Source organism: Calidris pugnax, unplaced genomic scaffold (assembly GCF_001431845.1).
Source record: "Calidris pugnax isolate Ruff unplaced genomic scaffold, ASM143184v1 scaffold127, whole genome shotgun sequence".
NCBI lineage: Eukaryota > Metazoa > Chordata > Aves > Charadriiformes > Scolopacidae > Calidris > Calidris pugnax.
Window position 1 is genome coordinate 2,777,120 of NW_015090883.1, and position 22,177 is coordinate 2,799,296.

The following is a 22,177-nucleotide window of genomic DNA, read 5'->3' on the forward strand; positions in this document are numbered from 1 at the left end:
GCGGGGGGGGGCCGCCCACCCGTCGCCCCCCCCTCCCCGCGGGGTCGCCGGCGGGAGAGAGCCGTACCCGGCTGGCGGGGGCGGGGGGGGGGACATGGCTGACCGGAGCGCGCCGAGCTGCCACCTGCGGCTGGAGTGGGTCTACGGTTACCGGGGTCACCAGTGCCGCAACAACCTCTACTACACGGCGGCCAAGGAGATCGTCTACTTCGTGGCGGGGGTCGGCGTGGTCTACAGCCCCCGGGAGCACCGGCAGAAATTCTACCTGGGGCACCAGGACGACATCATCAGGTACCGCCGCCGCCGCGGGCCGCATCCCGCCTCGGGCCCCGGCCCCACGGCCCGCCTCGTCCCCCTCCCGCTTCCCCGGGAGCGAGTGTTATCGCCCCCCGCCACCTCCGCCGCCTGGCCCCAGGTGCCGTCCCGGGCCGCCTCCCGCGTCCGGTCAGCGCGGTGGGGATCCGGGGAGCGGGTCGAGATCCATCAAGGACAGTCAGCGCTTCCTCATCCCCCCTTCCTCCCCCCCGCCTGGGCTTCGCCGTGGGTAGAAACAGTCTGGAAAAGGGGTTTAACGGGCCGTGGGGTGCGGGTGTCCCTCCCGCCGCCACCGGTGCGCGGGGCCGAAACTCGGTAGGGGCGGTGGTGCCGGGGTCGCTGCTCGGTCCCCGGCCGGCCCTGAATGTCAAAGGGGCGGCCGGGAGGAGGAGAAGGAGTAAATCTCGTGTGTGCCCCGATCAGCTCGGGCTGCGGAGGAGGTTAATCTGCGGCAGGTAGACCTTTGGCTCACGTTTAAAAGGCGGCTATTAGGTGGGGGAATTAGCGGCCTGCCTGTAGCTCCTGCAACTTTTAGGGTAATCTCGAAAGGTCAGCCTTTCTTGCGAAATTGAGGTTTCTCCCGTGGAAGCTCAGTAGTTCGCTTGGCCGGTAACGTTACCAGGTGCTGAAGTTCATAAAAAATTATAAAATGGTGTTGCGGAAGAAATGCGCTGGTGTTCTTCAATGTATTTTCACCCTAAGGATGCTGTTACAAGCCCAGGGGTGGTGTGAGAGCAATGAGAGAATTTGAGGAGTATGAAGGGCAGATGTGAGCCTGAGTCATCAATCCTTTCCCTTCCAGTAGGTGTCATTGCGGATGGTTTTTAAATTCTGATTTCCTTTGCTCTTCCTGTTGGGGTAAGAGCTAGCAGTAGACAATTTTGTAGGTAGTTTACAGCACAGAATTTGTTTTTCTGGTGCTTGGTGCTCCAAGGCATCCTGTCTGTACGTGTTACTCATATGAGTAACAGGTATTGCTCGTGGAGAGCTGGATAGGTGCTGTGTCTTTCATTTAAGCTTTTAGACATAGTAGAAAACTTGGTCATAGTGGCCACTATTTTTTCTTTGTTTAAATCTTCTAGAAGAAATTTAAGTCGTTTTGAAGTATGGCTATGAATGTCCCTTAGAAGAGTGTCACGTCTGTAGTATGTTTCTCCTTGGTGCTAAAAATGTGAAGAAAAAAGTAGGCAGACAATGTACCGTTATAGACCGTTGTACTAGGGGTGTGAATCACAAGTTTGAATCACTGTTATTTGCATCATTTAATGCTTTGACGTTCTGATTTTAATCCAGGAAAAAGTGTTTCTTGAGAACTGCTGGCCATCTCTGTTACCAGTGTTGCAGGAAATCCAGATCGGCAATTTCCCGTTGTGCTAAGGAAGTGGTGGCTCATTACTTGCTCTAAAGTTCAGTGTTGCAGTAGTGTAATACTATGTATTCATCATACCATGTATTCATAAGCGCTTCCCAATGGCACCATTTGTTTCAGTAGGACTTCTTGTAGTAAAAGATTTGTTGTTTGAACTACAACCGTGGAAGTTGTTTATGTTTTTCTTGTGGTAACAGTTTTTTTGCTCACTCTCTCTCCGTTTTGGTACAATGTGCTACATTTGGCCAAAATGTGACAGAACTCGTTGTTCAGAATAGTACTAAACAAACAAACAAAAAAATCTGTCAAAAGTCAGCGAAACAGAGAGAAAGAATGTAATGACTTTTTCTGGTTTATATGGGGATGTACTTTGATATGTATGGTACCATGACCTGGCATACAGAAGTTTCTCCTGCTTTGAATTCTACTGGTGTTGAGAAAATGTGATTCTAAAGATGTTAAAGCATTACATTTTATGCAGTTAGAATTTTGCATGCTTCTTAAATGCAAAAGCTATCCAGAAAGGCTAGTATGCTTAAAAAATGCTTGATTTAAAAGTAGGATGGCTGTTTCTAATAGTAAGATTAGGCTTGCAGTGACCAATGTTTCACTTGCTGCTTTTTCTAAAAGCAACCTGGTACCATTTAAATGTCACTGTTCTGTACTTCTCCTGACTAAACTTGGGTACCTAGACATGTTAGTTCTCAATATTTAAAGCAGTCATAGTAGGAAAGTCAAGTATTAAAAATGGATTTTTAAAATATCAGAAAACAGGAGCAAAAAAGGGGTTATATAATACAGTAATATAACACAGTGTTACTAAATTTTCTCTCTGAAGGTAGCAAACTCAACTGTTGTATTGCAAAAAAAATCATATCTTCTCTGTTTTAATCGGCTCATCAAGTACCATCCAAAAGCTGAGGCGTTTGTGATGTTTTAGTGAAAGCAAGGGGAGGACTGAGTGTCGTTTTACAAGTATGGGATGGCATTTGTGAAAATAGGTCTGGTGTCTGAAAATCTTATATATTTAAAGAATCAAACTTCCATGAGCACAGCTCCATAGCTACAAAGACTAAGCATTATATGTTGCATGCTACGTGGTGATATTATTAGTACTCTTCATTATGAGGACTTTTATATCATTAGCATGCTTTGGATGACAATCTAATTTTAAGCATCAGTCAGGAAAAGAGGTAGTGCAATTCTTAAGTCAGAAACCAGAAGATAGTATTAGATTAACGGACAGCTAGAGGATATTTTCCTTTGGATAATTTTTTTCTAGCACTAGCAGTTAGTTTGTCTTCTGCTCTGAAGTATTACCTCCTTTTATTAAACAAAAACCTATAAACTTGCTGTAAGATTTTCTTTTTATGTGATTAGATGTTTTAATGTAATTTATTTCCAATATAAATGTCTAATCTCAATTTTAATCACAGTGTCCACACCCCCCACCTCCCCAGTCTCAGTTAACTGTGTACTGAAAAAATGAGAGCTCTCTCCTTCAGGGTTTTGTCCCTCAGTTCTATCAAACAGCCTTTTGGAATAAAAGAGGGTAATTAGGATCACTTGGGGCCTCTTTTATTAGGCTGTTTTTTTTAATTGAACAATCTCAGTCATCCAGCTCCAGTCTGTCTCTAGAAGGACTTCCCTTGCTTTCTGGTGAACCTTTGTTTATCTCTTCTGAGAATTACTTTCCAGAAATTGACCCGCTCTTCTGGAGGATAGAGAGTATCATGTTTTTGATCTTGTTTATCTTCCATTTCTTATGCATCTTTGCATTTTTATTGTTGAGGTCCTGGGTGAGTGTGGGCACTTGTGGAAGGTGTCAGTTAGATGCAGAAGTGCTTTGGAAATTTCCATCTTTTGGGGGTACTGATAACTGAGGTTTTTTTCTTGCGTTTTTAGGAGTAAATAAGGAGGAAAGTCTTGTACATGAAGTCTCAGGTGACTTGCTTTGATAGCACTATCCATTGCCAGCAGCATGGCTTGGGTGCCCGCTGTGTTTGCAGAAGGTCAGAGCCCCTCCCCAGCCTGGGCTGGGTATATGTAGGAGACAGTAATTTTGAATGAACATGTGAATTATTACTGTGAGTTCTGTAAGATTTCATAAATCACCAAACTAGCTTGTGAGGTGCACATTGGTTTGCTTCACAGTAGAGGAGGAAGAAGCAGTGTCTTCAGGTTAGATCTTTCCTTTGTTCTCTCTTTATAATTTTAGTGGTTTAGAGGAATGTGGGTTATTTAATGTAGGCTGTCCTTCCCTTGTCTGAGAGACCTTAGGGGGATCATATTTAATCCTGATAAAGATTTCAGATGTCCCTTCAGAGTATTAACTTGTCATACTGGAAACTGATGCTCCTGTTGAGGCTCCTGACTTGTCTGGGCTAGCTAAACTGTGTTTATGTACTGTACTTTCTCTGATGGAAGGTGAGAAAATTGGAAACCCTGAACTCATTCGCCTTTTTAAATGGTTGGCTGCTGGCAAAAGCCTTTGATGTTACCAGGACTGTTCTCTATGCTGACATGAGCCAAGGAGACTTTTAGAATAATTTTTGCTTTTGATGCATTTTTTTCCCTTTTTTTTCCCCCTTTTTTTTTTTCTTCTTAATGCTGGCCCTGTGATCATTTTCTTCTGTGAACTTCAGAGTATTGGAATTTTACTGGGAATTAACTTTTCACCTGGCATTGGTGATGCTATTGAAAACGATCTAACAAGTGCATCTCTTTGAGATCTTTAGTAGACTTGGCAAAACTGCATATTTTGCTTTCCATGATGTCTGTTCTTCAGTTCAAACTTCAGCACTCATTCATAAGTCTGTCGTTTTGCACTGTTGTCTCTATGGTGGTGCAAAACAACCACACAACCGTGCAAGTCAAAGAAAGAAGACGAGCTACGTTTCTCTGTCAAAGGGAGACAAATCAGGAAGAGTCGTTATCCCTCTCCTACTTTTTTAATATCCATCATGTGAGTTAGCTGGCAAATAATAGTGCTGTTGTATATTCTTCCTAGAATTTTACCACCAATAAACTGAGACTGTTGATTAAGATGTCTGTGACATCTTAAAAACGTTTAGGTTTTGTTGCTAAAGATAGTAGCTGGAGCGTCTTATGCTAGAAAAAATTGCTTGAATTTCTGCTGATAACGCAATCTGTAGCTCAGCTGTGGAGCAACTATAGACTATGTCTAATAAGTTCATTTCCTGACTTGTCCCGAAATCTGGGTAATTTTCCTGTCTTGCACTAAGTAAAGGGAAAGAAATTATGCATCATCTGCCCTAGGACTCATGCGGAGTTCTGTTTTTAGGGCAGACATAACTTAAAAAAATATTCAAAAACATTAAAATTCTTTGCTATTAGGAGTTCTAGACCCAGAAACTAACAGGTCTCCTGCTATGAGGACAGAGGACAAAGAAATTGGTACTACCTTCAATTGAAAACATCTGGTTCTTTTCGCCTTCGTGCTCCTCAGTGTCAAGCCTGTAGAGAGGCAGAAAGCAGAGGTGTCGTGGTTTTGCCCTATAGGCAGGACAAGTAGAAAGAATGACAAAGCGTTTCTCTATATTCAGAGAGGTCGGGTTTGGCTGTTTTCAGTAAAATAGTTTACTTGTCTAAATCACAGCTTTTGTTAAGACAGTTTTTCTTATTTGTTGCTGTGAACTCTGTAGGAATCATCTTGGACTTTGTTTCCCAAGGAACAAAAAGAAGCAGCCAAAACTCTGGACGCTCTCAACTGTGGTCTTTCTGGGCACTTTATTTAAGACTGTCATCTTTTTATATTTTAGAATTTGGCTCAATCTACAAGAGATTCTCCTGCCTGAGATCCTGAGGTTCTGTGATCTTGCTCCTGTATTTCTGAGGTTCTAGTGAAAATCAAAGTCACTAAGATCATGTCTGTTCCCTGGCGTTAGTGCTGTCCACAACTCTGTTTGAAGGAGATTTTTATACTTATTGTTGCACCCTCACTGAATTTCACTGAATTTCACTGAATTTCTAGAGTTGGAAGGGACCATAGAGATCATCTAGTCCAACTCCCCTGCTGAAGCAGGATTGCCTAGAGCTAGAGCATGTTACTCAGGACTGCATCCAGGCGGGTCTTGAAGATCTCCAAAGAAGGGGACTCCACAACCTCCCTGGGCAGCCTGTTCCAGGGTTCCGTCACCCTCAACATGAGTCCAACCTTCAGCATCTGAGAAATTTGGACTCTGTCAGCTGCTTTCTAAGGCTGCTACTAGGTAATGCTCTCCAGGAGGCAGGTCCAGGCTTCCTCGGTGTGGCTGTCTGTGGTTTGCAAACAGAAATTCTAGCAGCGCAGTGATTAGTCACGTAGTTTTGAATGACGACTCTGGTCTTTTCCTCATCCTCTCTTTTTTTGTTAACTACATGTTGTTATGACTTTGGATGACTAGCTGTTGGACTTTTTCTGTGAAGATGCTATGTATTTCTTCCACCTCATTGTATCATTCTGCCTCTCTTTGTTCCCTTTTCATTAGATCCATGTCATGAGAAAACCTTGTGAAAGAGAATATCTTTTCTCAGAAAAAGAGCCAAACAAAGTTTCACAAGAATGTAGAGGGAAATTATTATTTCCATCTTTTCTATTCCACCAATAGACTGACACCCTGAGATCCATCCTAGTTCTCATAAATCTCAACAAATAATTCAAATAATTGAATGTTAGGGTATCTGCTGTCAGGTTTATTGTTTTGTTCTTGCCTGGAATAAATGGTGTGTGTCTCTGACCTAACTCCAGATGACAGTCAAGCACAAATGTTATGCAATAGATATTATGTGCAGCTACAGATTTCATCAGATGGAATATCTATCAGTTGGTTTGGCAGCAGATCTATGAATTTTTACCAGGAATTTCAAAAATAGTTGTGTATTTTGGATTCCAGGGAATGTAACTGAATGTATACCACAGTTGCCATGTAAGGAGACGTTTCTTAATTATCCATTACATGTGCAGCCCCTTCAATCTTTTGAATTACTAATGTGAGAGAGGAAAAAAAATCTTCAGTATGTTCTGGTGAGTAATTATTTCTATGCCCTTGAATTCTGCGCAGTCCTGATCTTTCTTTCTAGAAGAGAACTCTGCTGTTTGTTTATTCACAGAAATGCAGTCTCCCAAATTATTTCAAGAATCTTAATCTTTGAAGGAGGCCAGTCATCCCCCTTTGGATTCTCTAATAACTTTACTGGAGAAAAACAGGAGTAAAATCCATCTTGGATTCTCATCCTGGGAAATGAATCTTTGTTCTTAAGTACCAAAGATAGTCTTTGGAAGGAATTCTTCCCCTCAGCTTCACACTGGTGTGGCCACAGCTGGAGTACTTTGTCCAGTTCTGTGCTCCCCAGAGAGATGGTCCTGCTAGAGAGAGTCCGATGAAGGGCCACAAAGATGATTAAGGAACTGGGCCATCTCTCCTGAGGAAAGGCTGAGAGAGCTGGGACCTCTTAGCCTAGTGAAGGAAGGGTGAGAGGGGATCTAATCAATGTATATAAATATCTGAAGAGAAAGTGTAAAGATGGAGCCAGGCTCTTTTCAGTGCGCAGTGCAGGGTCAAGTAACTTCACAACCAAAAATCAAAATTGGAACCCCAAACTGAACAGTAGGGGCTTTCAGAACTGGAAGTTCAGTTCCAAAGCTCCAGGATTTTGACTGCAAACACCCATTTATGATCTTCCCACATACAGATGCAACTGAAATTAATTAATTAATTCACCAAGCTTCTTTCTAAATAAGGCATTTTCCTCAGTACAATATTTTGAGGGACTGTTATTTTTTTTTCCCAGAAAGTTTAGATTTGCAGCTTAAAAATCAAGTCTTCTCCATACCTTATTTTTAGGCTTATATGGTGCCGTGTTTGTTTTGACTAAAGAGAAGTCCATCTACTCTCACTTTGTTGTCTTCAGATGTTCTTTAAGGGTGTAATCAGTTTATTTCCCTCCATTAAAGAACTCATGACTTAATGGGACCTAAATTATGTCATCATTAAACTAATCAGTCTTCCTCTGAGCCTCTAGCTCAAGTAGCTTTTGACTGTCTATCAGTCAAAATGGCATTTCATACAGCAGAAGTAATTGCTGGGACAAGGAGTGAGATAATTACTCTGCTGACTGCTTCATTTGATGCTGTGGTTCACATGGACAAAGTCCCAGTTCAGTTCTCTCCAGCTTTTCACGTTAAGTGAGCTCAAATTCTCAAAGTCTGGAGGGAAGATTTGTATTCATGTCTTACACAGATCAGAGGGAGAGAGGAGAGAGAATGGTCTGCTTTATCCTTGAGGAAACCCAAGTTTTCTAGGTAGTTCTAGAGCTGTTCTGGAACACATGTACCAGGCTGGAAGATGTTCTTTGAGAGATTTATTTTTGAATCTTCATTACAATTTTTTTTTTTTAATCAAGAGCTTTTTGTGTTATCTTTTGAAAATATCTTTTGCTTGGATTTGGTTTGATGAAATAAAAATATGTTAGGACTGCAGAATAAAGTTATTTCCTGGATTCAGTTTTGAAATGGGACTAGAGTGTGCCTGTTTAATATGCCTGCATACCATTGCAAACTTTATTTTTCCTAATTAAAACTAGATGAATAGAAATACCAAAAATATCCAACCAGAATTGAACATCTGAAACGTACTAGAAGTTGATTAAAGTGGATCGACACAGCAAGGAGCTACAGGCTTAGGAGCTTGCCTTCATGCTTTTCATAGCCAGCGGTCACATCACCTTCTGATCTGATTCTGTCAGTGCTCCCAGGCAGGGTCAGATCAGGTCAGTACTTAAATGAGAAAACATCTTGGTGCTGTAGAAAATGCTTTTCTTGATTCGATGGTTGGCTCTTTTTCTTAGAACTAATGCGACAACATGAAGGCTCTAGGACAACATCAGAGAAGAACAGGAAATGTAACCAAAGGCTTAATAATGTTTGATCGTTACAAATTTTAAAGGATTTTCTGTAGAAATTTTGAGGTCTGCCCTTATCTTTTAGCTTTTCCAAACTGCAATCAAAGTAATTATGTTTCTGCTTTCCTATGTTTTCAATGTTTTAATTTGTTAGTCATCCTCTTGATATAGGTCGGGAAGGAGATTATGTTCCTGGCTGGTTTTTTAACAGCAATATGAAATTAACTTATTATTGTGTTTACAGTGTTATTGTAAGTAGCTTAGCATGTTTGAATGAAATAATTCTTTTGAAGGCTTTGTTTGAAGTCAAATGTTTGGATTTTTTAATGCAAAATTTAAAGCTTCATTTAAGATATAAAATAAACTTCTGGCTTAGAAGTTAATTATTTAAGAGTTGATTTATTTTTTTCCCCTCTAAGTGTTTTCGATTGAAAAACGTTATACTAGTTCTGTCTGACGTATCAAAAAATGAGTATAGATTTGACTGTAATTATTAACACAAGCACTGTAGGCTTCTTAGAAAACACATTGCTTGAAACAAAACCTGAAATAATTCCAAAACCTCTCCCAAAAAATAAAAATTATAAAAAGTTCTTTCTAGTTTTATGTCATCTACAATTTTGGGTTTTTAAAGTTTAAGCTGACATCCACATAAAGCTAATAAAGCCAGAGAATTTAGTTTCACATTTTATGAGATTTCAGGGATTGTTTTTTGTTTTTTTTTTTACTTCAAGATGTAGTTATTATGTCACAGGGTTATGTTTGTGATTTAGGACAGCACTTTTGTCTAGCATCAAGGACTTTAAAAGAAGAATAATGTATTACCCATAAAAGTGGCAAAGCTGTTTAATCTGGACTGATGAAGATCTGTCATATTCTCAATTTAAAATTTAGATTTCTGAAGATACACTTAGAATTATAATGTTGTTATAGTATTATCAAGGAAATTGGTGTATTCACAATGTATTTGACTTGGAATAATCTGTTGCTTTTGGTACTTTGACATGGTAAACAAAGTTACTGAGCACTTAAAATAACTTGAACAGAAAAAAAAAGTTAGAATATTCCTTGAACTTATGTGGCAGAGTTTGAAAGTTCCCCTGGCCATCTTAGTAATTCAGTTAAATGTTTAACCTAGGTGCCACTGAATCTTCTCTTCAAAATACATGTAGTCTGGATTTTCTGCACGGTGAGGTTCTGGTGTAAGTGCCATATGGTGTAGTATCAATTTCCCCTGGTGCATCGGTGAAGCACGTTACAGAATGTTATGCATAGAAATTACTTGCATTAGGGTGCAGATTGCTGTGATTACTCTGGTGGCTACAAAAGACTTTCATTTCTACAAGAAATAACCACTATCATTATTTGTATTGCTGTTGGAGCTATTATGATAGTAATAGACTCTCAAAATGCAGTGCTTGATTCGCACAAAAAAGGTCGGAATCAACCAAGATTGCCTTAACTCTTGATAGCAAAAGATATGATTGAATTTTTAAGCTGAGTTTATGATACCTATCAGTTATATATTGCAAAAGATAGAAAACACAAAGAATTCCAGTGTGTGCGCCATTTGCTAACAAATCCCTGGGTTTCTCATTTTGGTGTTGAGCACCTTTACTTTCATTTCACTTTTTTGTTTTTCTGCTTCAATTTTGGTCATGAAAATGGCAAAAGTGATGCCACTATTTCTCAGAAAGAGGACAAATTTTGATATCTGTTAGTAGCTGATATCTGAGTTGGGCGAAATCACTCTTGGAGACATCTTCATCAGCCTGTGAGCATGAGCAAAATCTGTCCTTTGAAGGCCCCATCCTGACATACCTATTATTTTGACAATAGGTGAGATATTCCACTTCTGCATTTAAAGCAAGATGTCTTTGTGTGACCATTTCTGTTTCTTGTTATTTTAGCTAGCTGCTAGAGGATACTTGTATTATTAAAACTCTAGAGAAATATTATACCTTTTATTCAGGATAACTTTCCTTGGCCTAGTTAAAAAAGACCTTCCTTTAATTGGGAGTCCTTGTTGCTGTTGAGAGGCTTCCTGGTAGACTCCTTTTCTTTTTTATAGGATCTATAAAAATGTGCCTGATGGTTATCCGTCTGTGAAAGCCCTGGGTATTCAGACACTACTTCAGAAGATACAGTGGACAATTCTTCCAGCCGTTTTTCCTTGTTTTCTTTATTTCATTACTTCTCGATCTTCCAAGTTTTTCAGGGGAGCTTTCTTGATAGTGCCTTTTGCTTTGGCCTGCAGACCTGATGGATCAAGGCCCAGATCAGTCTGATTCTTTTGCTTTAAAAACACGTTACTTCCTCTTAATTTAGCTAAAAAAAAAAATATTAAAATCCCGTGTTTTAACCCCCATCTGAACAGTGATGTCCAACTTCTTACCCTTAAATATTCATGGGGTTGTCTTGACAAGCATTTTTTGGTGCTCACTTTCTCGAGGTCTCTTGGTATCGTTCGTGGATTGGTGGTTTTTTTCATCAGAATAATGTCCCTGTGTGAAAGGCGGTGGATTCATACACCGGGAGTAATAACTGCTCTTGAGCTGTGAATTGAAACACTGCTGTTTCTGAGCTGAGGTCAGCCAGTTTGTTCACAGGAATTTTTTTATTTTAGACCATCCAAATATAAACAGAATTACTAGGTTTTAGGATAGGTATGTGGAAATAAAAGAATCTTAAACATACGCTGAATATTAGTTCCAAGAAATTTCTCTGTGTTTGATTCGGCCAACAAAGTGCTGGGATGCGTATCCAGCCTCAGAACCAGGAGCCCCTCTTCAGAAGATTCTTGCCTGAGCATCCTTTTTGGACAGGCTGTGCCTAATCAGTGGGCGGTGGGTAGGATCCTGGGTAGGATTTGTGGCTGGCACTGGAGGACACCTGAGCAGACCCTGGGATCCTGTTCAGATTTGAACTTTCCTCTTCACGAGGATTGCTGTGACTTGGAGTGTGTGTTTCCCTGGGGGTCTGAATTCAAGAGTTGAGAGAAATGTGTCCAAAGAGTTAGTGCCGTAACTTTGGAGAGAATAACGTCATTTTGAACAGTGATCAGCTTTATAGGTACCACAAACAATGCTTCCACTGGTGGTTTAGCCAGGTCTGTGACAGACGACATGCAGGGAGATTTTTCATTTGCCTTTGTCATTGTGTTGGCTATATTATGTATTACAATTTAAACTTCCTTTGATTTCATACAAGGTATATAGATTAGATATTTGACAGTACTTGATTCAGGTGAAGAATTCAAGTGAACAGAAGAAAACCAAAACTGAGGCAAAGGACCAGAGCTAATAATAATGCAAATGCATCCAAGCTGAAAATCGTGTTCATAAGGTGCTCATGGTTATAGCAAAATGTTCTCCCCTCTAGTTTACACTTTTTACTCCTGATTAAGTATTGTATTTTTTCCTTTACCAGAATTGGAGAATGAAATTTATAGATATAACATAGTCTTATAGCAATGTTCTAAAAACTAGATGGAAAAGAATTGTTTTACTGCTTTGCTGCTTTCTATTTATGTGGTACATTTCTTGTGACTAAATCTAGTTGGATATAATGTTAAAAATAACAGTAACCCTTCAATTTTCTCAATTATAGGGTAACATTTTAATAAGAAAGCTCCTGAAAATGTCAGACTGTGATATGCAAACATTATACATACATGCAATTGGGGAAAAAAAACCAAAACATACTTCAGGGTAGAAGCCACTTAGAAACATTTATGCATTTTAGTCTTTTAAGATGAGTAGTGGTGAGATGTCTCCGTTTTATCAAGACAGCAGACGTGCAGAATGAGTGGATTAAGTCTATGTTTTAGTTAGTTGACAACTGTATAAACTGTCTCCCGACTTTTAAAACTACGTTAATCCTCATTCCCCGCTTATAATCCCTCTGCAAAAGCAAGCAAGGTGAATGATGCTTTCTCTTACAGCAAGACAAGGCATTTGACAGCATTTGGAAATTACCTGAAGATTTATTGTGGTGAATGTGACATCTTAAGCTAAATAGTCTTCCAGAGTACTTAGGAAAATAACAGAAACATTTGAAGAACTGGTAAATGTTTGTTTTGGTGTTTTTTAGATCAATGCGGCACTTTAGATGTTATTTTAGTTAGAGGTTCTTCTTTGATTTATTGCTTTATCAGTTGCTGTTTCTTCCACCATATAAATTAATACCGTAAAAATGAATAGCCTTTGGAACATTATTCACTAATTAATTAATAAATAATTGTGATTTTATATTTTGCATTTTACAGCATATGCTTATGCTAATGAGTATACATTACCTGACTGGAAATAGTCAACTGGATCAGTATTCTTGAGATAAACATAAAATTTATTTTCTTGAAATTGTTGCTTATGAGTGCTTTCTCCTTTTTAGTGATTTTTAGTAATTAAGTTTATGGGCCCACATGTGCAACGGGTTTCATTGTCTGCCAAATAGACACTGACCTTGGAGTCCCTTTAGTATTCTTGCACTTTCCCATGCTTATTTCCTGTCTTGTTTATCCTTCTGGTACATGTGAGGTTTTTGTTTGTTTTAGCAGACAGTCTTTCATGTAACTACTTCTGTTCTGTGGCCTCCAGCACATTTTAATAGTTTTTCTAAACAGTGGTTCTGAAGTACCAACATTAAGTGGTATTTTGGCTCATTTTACTTTTCTGGGCATGCGGTTAGATGCTTGAGTGGGAAATAGACATCCTTGGCTTTCCTTTTCTGTAGGAAAATGACTAACACCTGCACAACACCTGTAGGCCTGGTGTTCTGAAGAGCTTGGAAGAAATCTAGTGTATCTACAATTTTCAGGGTTGGCAAGATAAAGAATGTCTAAACCTTCTTTGATAAGTAATGGAATACAGTCCATTGAAGCGCAGAATATTGTGCTTATCTCAGCTTATTTCACCACCAGCTCTGCCCCTGCCTTCTTCCCACCATTTCTTATTTTAAGCCAACTGCTAATTTTATCGGGGTGACCTTTCTGTATGAAAGAAAAACCTTTCAAAAGTTGTCACAAATTATTCTGTGACTCTGCTCTTGAATATTCAGATGGTAAGTTCTCGCATACTCAGATAAGTTTTTCATAATATATCCCATAGGAGAGAAGACTGAAGTGCTGTTTTATCTACTTGTTTAGAAACATGAAAGAAAATTGTACAATCTGTGGGGTTTTTTTTGTATGTAATACTAGAAGTTTGAGTATAAATTTGAAAAATAATAGAAGGAAGATGAATCTAATAGTTAAAAGCTGCTATGAGTCTCTTATGGAGAAGAAGCAAACAGTAATGGCTGGATGAAGAGTTGTTTGAAGGTGATAACAATAGTGAAAGGTTTAGAAACAAGAACATTGTGTACCTCAAACAAGTTTGTTTAGTTAACTTGTGAGGTCAGAAGCATCCAAAACAACCTTTATTTGGAAACAAATTTTTGGAATTTTCCTGGCTAAAAGATTTGGAGTTAATGCTTCTTTGACCTTAAATAATTTTTTCTGTGTATTTCTAATTTAACAAACAGTGCAATGAATTTTCATGCACTGAAAAATTAGAGCAAGTAGAACTGTGGTAAGAATTTTTGTCATTCATTTTCCCTTTCTGGCCTCTATTTCATAGCAAAATTTTATTTGAAATGAAATCTGTTCTGATTTTATAGCTATACTTGTCTCAGTGTCCACATACTTAAGTGGCTACAGCATGATAATCTTTACTTAAGCTAATTAAGTAGTTTCTTAGCTTGTAAACTAGTTAGAATGGGAAATCAGTATTTCCACTTCAATTTTAGGCTGTCTGAGTTTTTTAATCTGTGATCATTTTGTAGATTCGAATACTTTTCGCTGCTTATACTCGGGAGTGAAGAACTGTTTTTTAACTTTGTGACTGACAGATCCTGAATCTTTTCATATTGCTTGCTGGTTTGTGAAGGGATTTCTGTCTGGTCATTAAATGGCAGTGACCCAAGGGAGCTGAGTAGCTGGACTGCTCCCTCTGAAGTTTTTGAGAGCTGATTGCAGCACTTTGGCTCCCTGCACATCTTGCTCTTCTCTATTACTTTTTTTTCTCCCCCCCGACTCCCCCTTTTTTTTTTTTTTCTTGCTGGTATTGGATGGGTTGTGTTTGACAGTCTATATCTAATAATGGTTTAAAGAGTGAGTCTCAAGTCCTTGCATTGTCTCATGAGGAAAAAGGGAAGATGAATATTTTTTTAGGTGGGAATTAATTCCATGGTTACCTTCAGGCTTTAGTATGTCATGTTACTATACCATCAGTTATTATAATCAGAACTGCTTTTTTTTTTTCATACGAATAACTAGTAAAAGATAATACAACATTGTCTTAGCAAATTTATCTCCAAATCATTTTGGAGTATATAATATTTCTGACTTTTCTGGGAGAAGAGTTTTTTGCTAGGAAAATGGAAGTAATTTTGCTGCATTCTTTTTCAAGGGATATGTTAGAAAAGAAAACCTGATGATGAAAGCGTCAAGATATGTAGAATTTGGAAAAAAAACAGCACCCCCTGCTCAGTCAAAACATGAATTCTCCTATTGGCACTGGCAAAGTCATTCATATTTGAAAAGAAGGAGAATATCTTTGTTTTCACTTTCTTTTCTAGAGATGGTAGCTCCTTTATCAGAAAGCTTAAGCCAATCCCTTCCTCAGCAGTGGAGGATGTGACTATGCAAGACAAAAATGGGCATCTGCATAAAGTGGCACATAGTTCCCAGAATCTTTTTCCTCAGTTTTCATATTTGATGAGTTGGGAACTTTGCATCCGTGTTACTGTGTTCAGCTCTTTCCTTCTCTTTGAAGTTAATCTGGTTCCCTCTCCCCACCCTTCCCACCCCCCCTTCTGCTGTGTTTTGGAACAGATAGGAGCCCAAAGCAATTTTTAGGATTCTCTAGGTTGCTTATTGCTTATACACATTTCTTGTTATTCTAAAAACGTTCAGATCTGAGAGGGAAGAATATGGAATGGTAATGAGATAAATGAATGTACAGTTTTCATCCACCCTCCCCGTCTCCAGTTTGGACTCTCTTATTTTGAAGTTGGATGCTTGTACAATTTAAGGAATCTACAGAAAGCTATATTTAACACTATTGGTGCTGTGATAATAACTATATGGAAGACCAAGCAGTGATGCTCCACGATGAGTACTGCTTTGTCTATGGGAAGTAAGTGTGCTCTGACTTGAACTATTTAAACTATGATGAGAGATGTTTGCTGATTACAGCTCTTTCTGCCTTAACAACTTAAATAGTGTGACAGAAATGGTTTGTAGTTTCTCCTGTCATTCTTTCTGGGGAAGTATGAATAAATGTCAGCAAATAAGAAAATGTGCTCAACTGTATGTAAGATGTCTGTAAACATACAATGAAAATATTTTTCTGTATTTTCTCATGGAAACAATTTTACACTTGAAATTAACTCTTAATTAATAGATATCTGAGATGCTGTTATTTTACTGCAGTATTCTTTCATGCATTTTTACTGGTGCCCTAGTTTTATGAAGCTCAGGAGTAGTCACATGAATATATTCTTGGATTTTCATCCAATATTGTTGCTAAGGAAACATCATCTTTAATACTGTATCCTTGTCTGCAGCTTGTCTGTATTAATCAATGCTTGTTAATGCTCAGCACAAACCAAGTAGAGATGGAAAAACATTAATTTCTTCTGTATTACAGTGGTTTACTATAGACTATTCTTCATGGTCCCCTGCCCCTACAAACCTCACACAAATTGGAGGGTCACATCCATGTTTCTGGTCTCATCCCAAACAGGCACAGTATGGACAGGTGTTTTGTTTCCATAGGCTGCCATTAATATTTAATGTCATTAATCTAACATAAGTATTGTACACTGCATGCATCTGGTCAAAATGGTGAGAGTGCTGACGTACTGCTCTAAGAGGGAGAAAAAGCCTTTTCTGTATGAAGTATAAAACAGGAGCTTGAATGCACTAAATTGAGAAACATACCCCTTTTCAGTATGTCAGTCAGAAATGTCAGTGAAAATCTCAGTTTGCTGAGAGGTCCAGCCATTTGGTTTTGTTGCAGTAGTGACAGGCAGACTTTTCAAATTTTCTGCTTCTGAACTCTTCTGAGAAGTATCAAAATTTATAGTTAATTTGACTTAGTGGTTTTTAGCCTAATTCCTGGTTTCTTTCATGCTCACATTTGCCTTTTGGACATTTTCCTTCATATCTGCCTCTTCAGAGATGCTACGTTAGATCTCACATCTGTTCTTGAAAAGCCCAGGTCAGAAAGGCCAGAGGCAAGCAAGTGGCCTGAAGAATTTCTCTCGTTAGGAATATTTGCTTCCTTTTTTGGGCAATCAGCAATATCTCATTCCTCAGCTTAGTCATCCCTCAAGGAAGAGGAAAGAAATCGGGCACAAGTTTACAGTCTGGCTGTGTGGGCTGGATGCAAGCACAGTTTCAACAGCCTAACCTGGATGGGTCATCCCAGCTTTCCTTTCCAGGGTTGTAAAAGGAACACAAGTTCTCTCCTTCATTTCACTAAGCAATCTCCTTCTCCCTAGGAGAAGAAATATCTGTGTGAGGAGGCCAGTGTATTTAAGTCCACACCAACAGGTTTGGAAGGTGTCTTAAGAGCTGAGCCACCCTCATGCTTTTCTGCGTGTCCTCAGGGAATGACTGGATGGATAGTAAGCTACTTCTTCAAATACTATCCCAATAGTTGCACACTATTAACACCTTTGTAGAGGTGTCTTGGAGATCTTACCCAAGGTATCCAGAGACACCTTGCACTCATTTTTTGATCCTGTTAACTGCGTTATGCCCATGAGTCAACATAGTCCCTGTATGGCAAATGTTTATGGTTATTCATATCTGGGATTCTACTTACTCTACGAGTTACTCTACTCTAGTTACTCTAACTCGTTCTAGTTATATTTTTCTTTCTGCCTTAAGAAGCTATTTACAACGTGTTGCTCAGGACTGTTTTAATAATGAAAGTTTCCGAATATATGAGCTGTATCAATGCTTTTACTTGAGAGGTTACACCAAGATACCGTATTTTTTTATTAATGGCTATGCCTGTAAGGATCGCTTAATCACTTGTCGTCCAGTGAAAGAACTGAAAAGGGTCTCCATATTGCTTAAAACTGGAATCTAATCCTTGAGTTTTGATCAGAACTCAACATTTCAGATGTGGAATTCTGCGTGGTTGTAATAATAGCCAAGACTTGAATATTAAGGAAAACCATCTTCTTATCATTCACAGTTGATATGAAAATCATGTAAATAAGTGTGGCAGTTCCTTGTCTTAGTGTTGGTAATAGAAATAGCAGTCCCTTGACTCTTTCCATGCTGCACTCTTCCATCTGCCCTGGCAGCCAGTGAGATGAAATACTCTCAAGTAGTACTTTAGCCTGTCCTTTGCTCCTTGGTCTGGAAGAAGTGGTGAGGGAAGGTGTTTTCAGGTATTTCTTCTGCCACTGCCAACAGCTCTGCTGTTCAGTTTCCCTGAAATCTCTGGGCATCTATTGGCATTTAAAAAAAAAGGCTTGCTGTTTTTATTGTATATTTCTTTTCTTCTACTTTCAATGACTGTCTAAAGAGGTTTTTAGCAATTTACTATAGAGACCGAAGTGGTAGAAGAAGGACATTGGTAATTCTACAATGCTGTCTGTTCTGATTAAAATATAGGCTTTGGGTCTTACTTTGTGCTGGATTATTTTATATCAAGGCAGAATTTGAGCTCAGTTTAAGTCAGTATTTTATATCATGACATAGAAAGAACTAATACTATGATATTGCTATTAGCTATTATTTGCCATTTATTAACTATAAAGAGGGGAAACTTTTCTATAGTCGCCTGATAGGCTTCGAGTGGAGTTAGTTGGCACACTTGGTTTAGAGCTATGTGTTCCTTGGTAGCGGACAGTGGTCCTTGGTGGTGCCTTTACCATTGTCCCTTCCACCTCTGATGCCTTGTGCTGCTGTGTTTCCTGGGTTTTATTTTTTCTCTTAGTTTCAGCCTCTGTCTTTTTTTTTTTTTTTTTTCTCTTGCTTATTCTTTTCACGTCCCTTCTCTTCTTGAATTTCTTTATTGTCCATGTGGTCTTATCTCTCCCTCTCTGTGGTGTCATTGTAAAAATTAGATCATTTTCAATGCAGCATTTTCTCCCCCTCCAGATGCTTTTCCTTTTTTCCCCACGCGTATGCCATCTGCCTGTGTGTGCTCTGGGAGATGTGCAGGTGTTGGGCAGGATTAGGTGGCAGAACTGAAGTGAAATGTGATAAGTTTTGCCTGCCAGCTCCTTTCTGCATTGTTTGGTTGTTTGTTTTTTTTTAATTATGAAGTTGCTCTGTCAAATAAAGAACGAAGGGAAGAACCAGAGAAATGACTGTGGAATTGAAGAGAAGCAGAGTGGGGAAATGTTGAGTGCTTGATCCCAGTACTGAGGATAACACGGAGCAGCAAAGAAAGAGGAATTCTCATAGAAAAGTTGAGAGGTCCAAAGGCTTTTTACCTTTTGAAGAAATTGTGGAGTTAAAGGTTCCTCTCAGAATTGTGCTTCTGAAATTTGTCAAGCAATATCAACCAACTAAAATGCTATATTAAAATAGAAAATAATATGAAAGTGTATTGCATAGTGTAGCGTGACTTCATGAAATGTTAAGCAACAACTGGTTTTCTTGTGCTCTTTTTCTCTATAGAAAACGTATACATCTTTTGAGTTAGGTCTTTTTTTTTCTCCTGGTCATTCCTAATTAGCTTTTTCCTGGCTATTTCTTCTGTGTTTATAGACTTCCCTTCTCTCCAACCTTTGAACTTCATTTATCAAAATCTGTGTTTAGATGTAAGATCATCTTACCATTGCAAAATGCTCAACCTTTCTCCTTTCCAAGTGATGTTAAGAAGATAAATACATTTGGTACATGTTGTTAGTGGTTCTATCCACCAGTCTCTCAAGGTCATTACTCTATCATTAGTTAGGGGAGGAAATTTTTTAGCCAGATTAAATAGCCAACTTTTCAAATTTTGTCTTCCTGACTCACATGTGATATTTCTCACATCATTTTGGACTGCTGTACCTAGTCTGTGTAGAATGTCATCAAGTAGCTTGTTTGGGTTTCTGTTAGAATATGTTCTTACTTTTCTGTATTATGAAGTATGAATTCTCAGATCTTGTGTCCTCTCTTGCAGCTTGTTTGCATAAACAAACCAAAAAACTATCTTGCTGACTGCATGCTTTCTAGTTTGGGTCCAGATTGGACAAAACAGCTGTGGACTTTGAAAGACTCTGAACTATGAACTACAAGAAAATTCTCTGCAGTGTTAGAAATGTGAAAAGTTACTAATTATTCTAAATCAAGTGTTCTCAATTGTTCTATATAAAAAATTAAGACATTTAAGATAATTTTCATCTCACTTCAGTTTAGTCATCTGAAGTCTAGTCATAACATCTAGTCTAAGCTAGTCATGCTTTGGCTTGCTGTACGATCAGGTGGGAGATAGCTTCAGAAGGCTATTCACTCCTCTCATAAAAAGGATGTCAAATAGTATATGGAATGAAGCACCTCTGGAGATGCGTATCTCTCTCCATTGATGATAGATGTGAAGATGGCTAAACACTAACTTTGATTGTCCATCCTTTGTGTTTTTTAAAAGTTAGGAAATAGGAAGAAAGAGAAAATAGGTATTTTTTTTTTTTTTAGTGCATGAAAATCTGACCTACTTTAATAAACTGTATTTTGAAACAGATGATTTATGACTATTCTGTAATTAGTTTATTGGAGAAGGCTAGATGGTTCAAATTCAAGAAAGGTGGTGGCATGTACTGTGTTAAGGGAATTTTACAGCTATTGTGGAATCTGTGATACAAAATGACTTGTTAATATCTATCAATGGGAAAATATTACTGCAACCAAGTAGGCAAATGTAAAAGTTTCATACAGAAATATTTTATATCTTTTTCTTTGGCAGCCTTGCTTTGCATCCTGAACGTGTGTTGGTGGCAACAGGTCAAGTTGGAAAAGAACCGTACATCTGCGTGTGGGACTCATACACTGTGCAAACTGTGTCTGTTCTGAAAGATGTTCACACACATGGTATAGCTTGCTTGGCTTTTGATTTAGATGGTCAGGTATGTAATATTAATATTCTTTTTTCAAACACAAATTTTTTTATCCGTCAGAAATTTTGTTATCTAGCTTTTTCTTTTTTTAAGGAAGGGTGTTGACTCAGGTTTTATCTGCTTATTCTCAAGTTGAGGAAAAAAAAGTTGGCGTTAGTAGTAAGTGACAAATACTCATATTCAGCAAGAAAAGTATAACTACAAAAGAGTTTTGGATGAAGATGAGGTGGTAGGGAAGGTACTTGTGGTCTGTGGGTCACAGCTGAGGGTTACACCAAATAGTTGGAGATAGTGGACCTCCCCTCTGCAGGGAGGTGAACCTCCCCTTTGTGCACAAAGTGATGGCAATCCCATTGTGTTACTCTTCTTGGACTCCCAATGTCTTCAGGCATTATCCCCTTCTCTGTCATGCATCTTGCCTGCATTGGTGCTTTCCACATTTTGATTGTTCAGACTCATGTATCCTGGATCTAAGAATCAAGAAAAAGGTTTTATTGGGTTATAATTTTGTTACTTTAAAACTTTGAGCAGTGAATTGGTAGCTTTACTCCACTGGGGAGGTGGCGTGCTGGTTCGTAACAAGATTTTTCTAGTTCTTAGGAGAATTGAGAACATCATTTAATCTTCATGTTTGAGAAGACACTGTATTGGCTTTTGTCTGGAAAGGCATCCACCCAAAGTTTTTGTGATGGGTGTGCAGTAATTGTAAAACTAGTCTGCATTTACACCTCTCTTTCTGCAGTAGGACTGGAATTGAACTGCTTGGAAGTGTAGCTGGAACTGAAACTGACGTTCCTTCTGAGAATGTGTTCAAAGGTAGAATAGAAGGGTTGGACTTTGCAGTATCTGAAAAAATGAATTTGGCATTAATAAAGAGAGAGCATGGATAGCAACTGTGTTTAACTTTTTTTCTTTTTCTTCTCATTGTCTTGGAGCTTTTCAGACAGAAAAGAAAGGATGTTATTTGGAATGTGTTTCTATCTTTGGGAAAAAGTTTACTTAAACTTGGGGTTTGCTTTTGTGTTTATAAACTCACTTTGATAATCTACATAGAAATTGAAACTAAATTTGTCTTTAATGTATGTAGATATTAACTGCTGAACAGTGAAAAAACTTTGTCTTAAAGATTTGCAAAGTGTTTATTTATCAAAATTAAAATGTCACAATTCATGCATAAACTGAGCGAAAAGACTTAACTCTCTTTAAAAACAAAGCCTAAAATCAGTCAGTTTCTTTTTACCCAATCTTTAATACTGTTAGTCTCTCAACAGAAAGACTGTAGAAAAAATAACATTTTGACTGGTTAACAGATACAGTATGCATGGACTATTGATGGTCAATGAAATCCATGCAAAGTATCTTCACAGTTGAATACAAGACAGGCTACAGAGCATAGGAAGATCTCAAACTTTTATTTTTCTATATTTTCTTGGAACAATCTTTTTGTCCTTCTTGCTTTTCTAGTTTAACTGTCTTCAG

The 22,177-nt window shown here is 38.5% G+C and overlaps 1 protein-coding gene across 1 annotated transcript in view; it reads left to right on the plus strand.

Annotated features, from left to right (window-relative positions):
- The first annotated feature begins 94 nt into the window (after nt 1-94).
- The window catches only part of EML5 (echinoderm microtubule associated protein like 5), a 96,565-nt gene continuing 74,482 nt past the window's right edge, over nt 95-22,177 (plus strand). Inside the window, exons 1-2 of the mRNA XM_014947010.1 lie at nt 95-291; nt 20,548-20,707. Of these exons, the coding sequence (XP_014802496.1) occupies nt 95-291; nt 20,548-20,707 (357 nt within the window). The remainder of the gene's footprint in view (nt 292-20,547; nt 20,708-22,177) is intronic.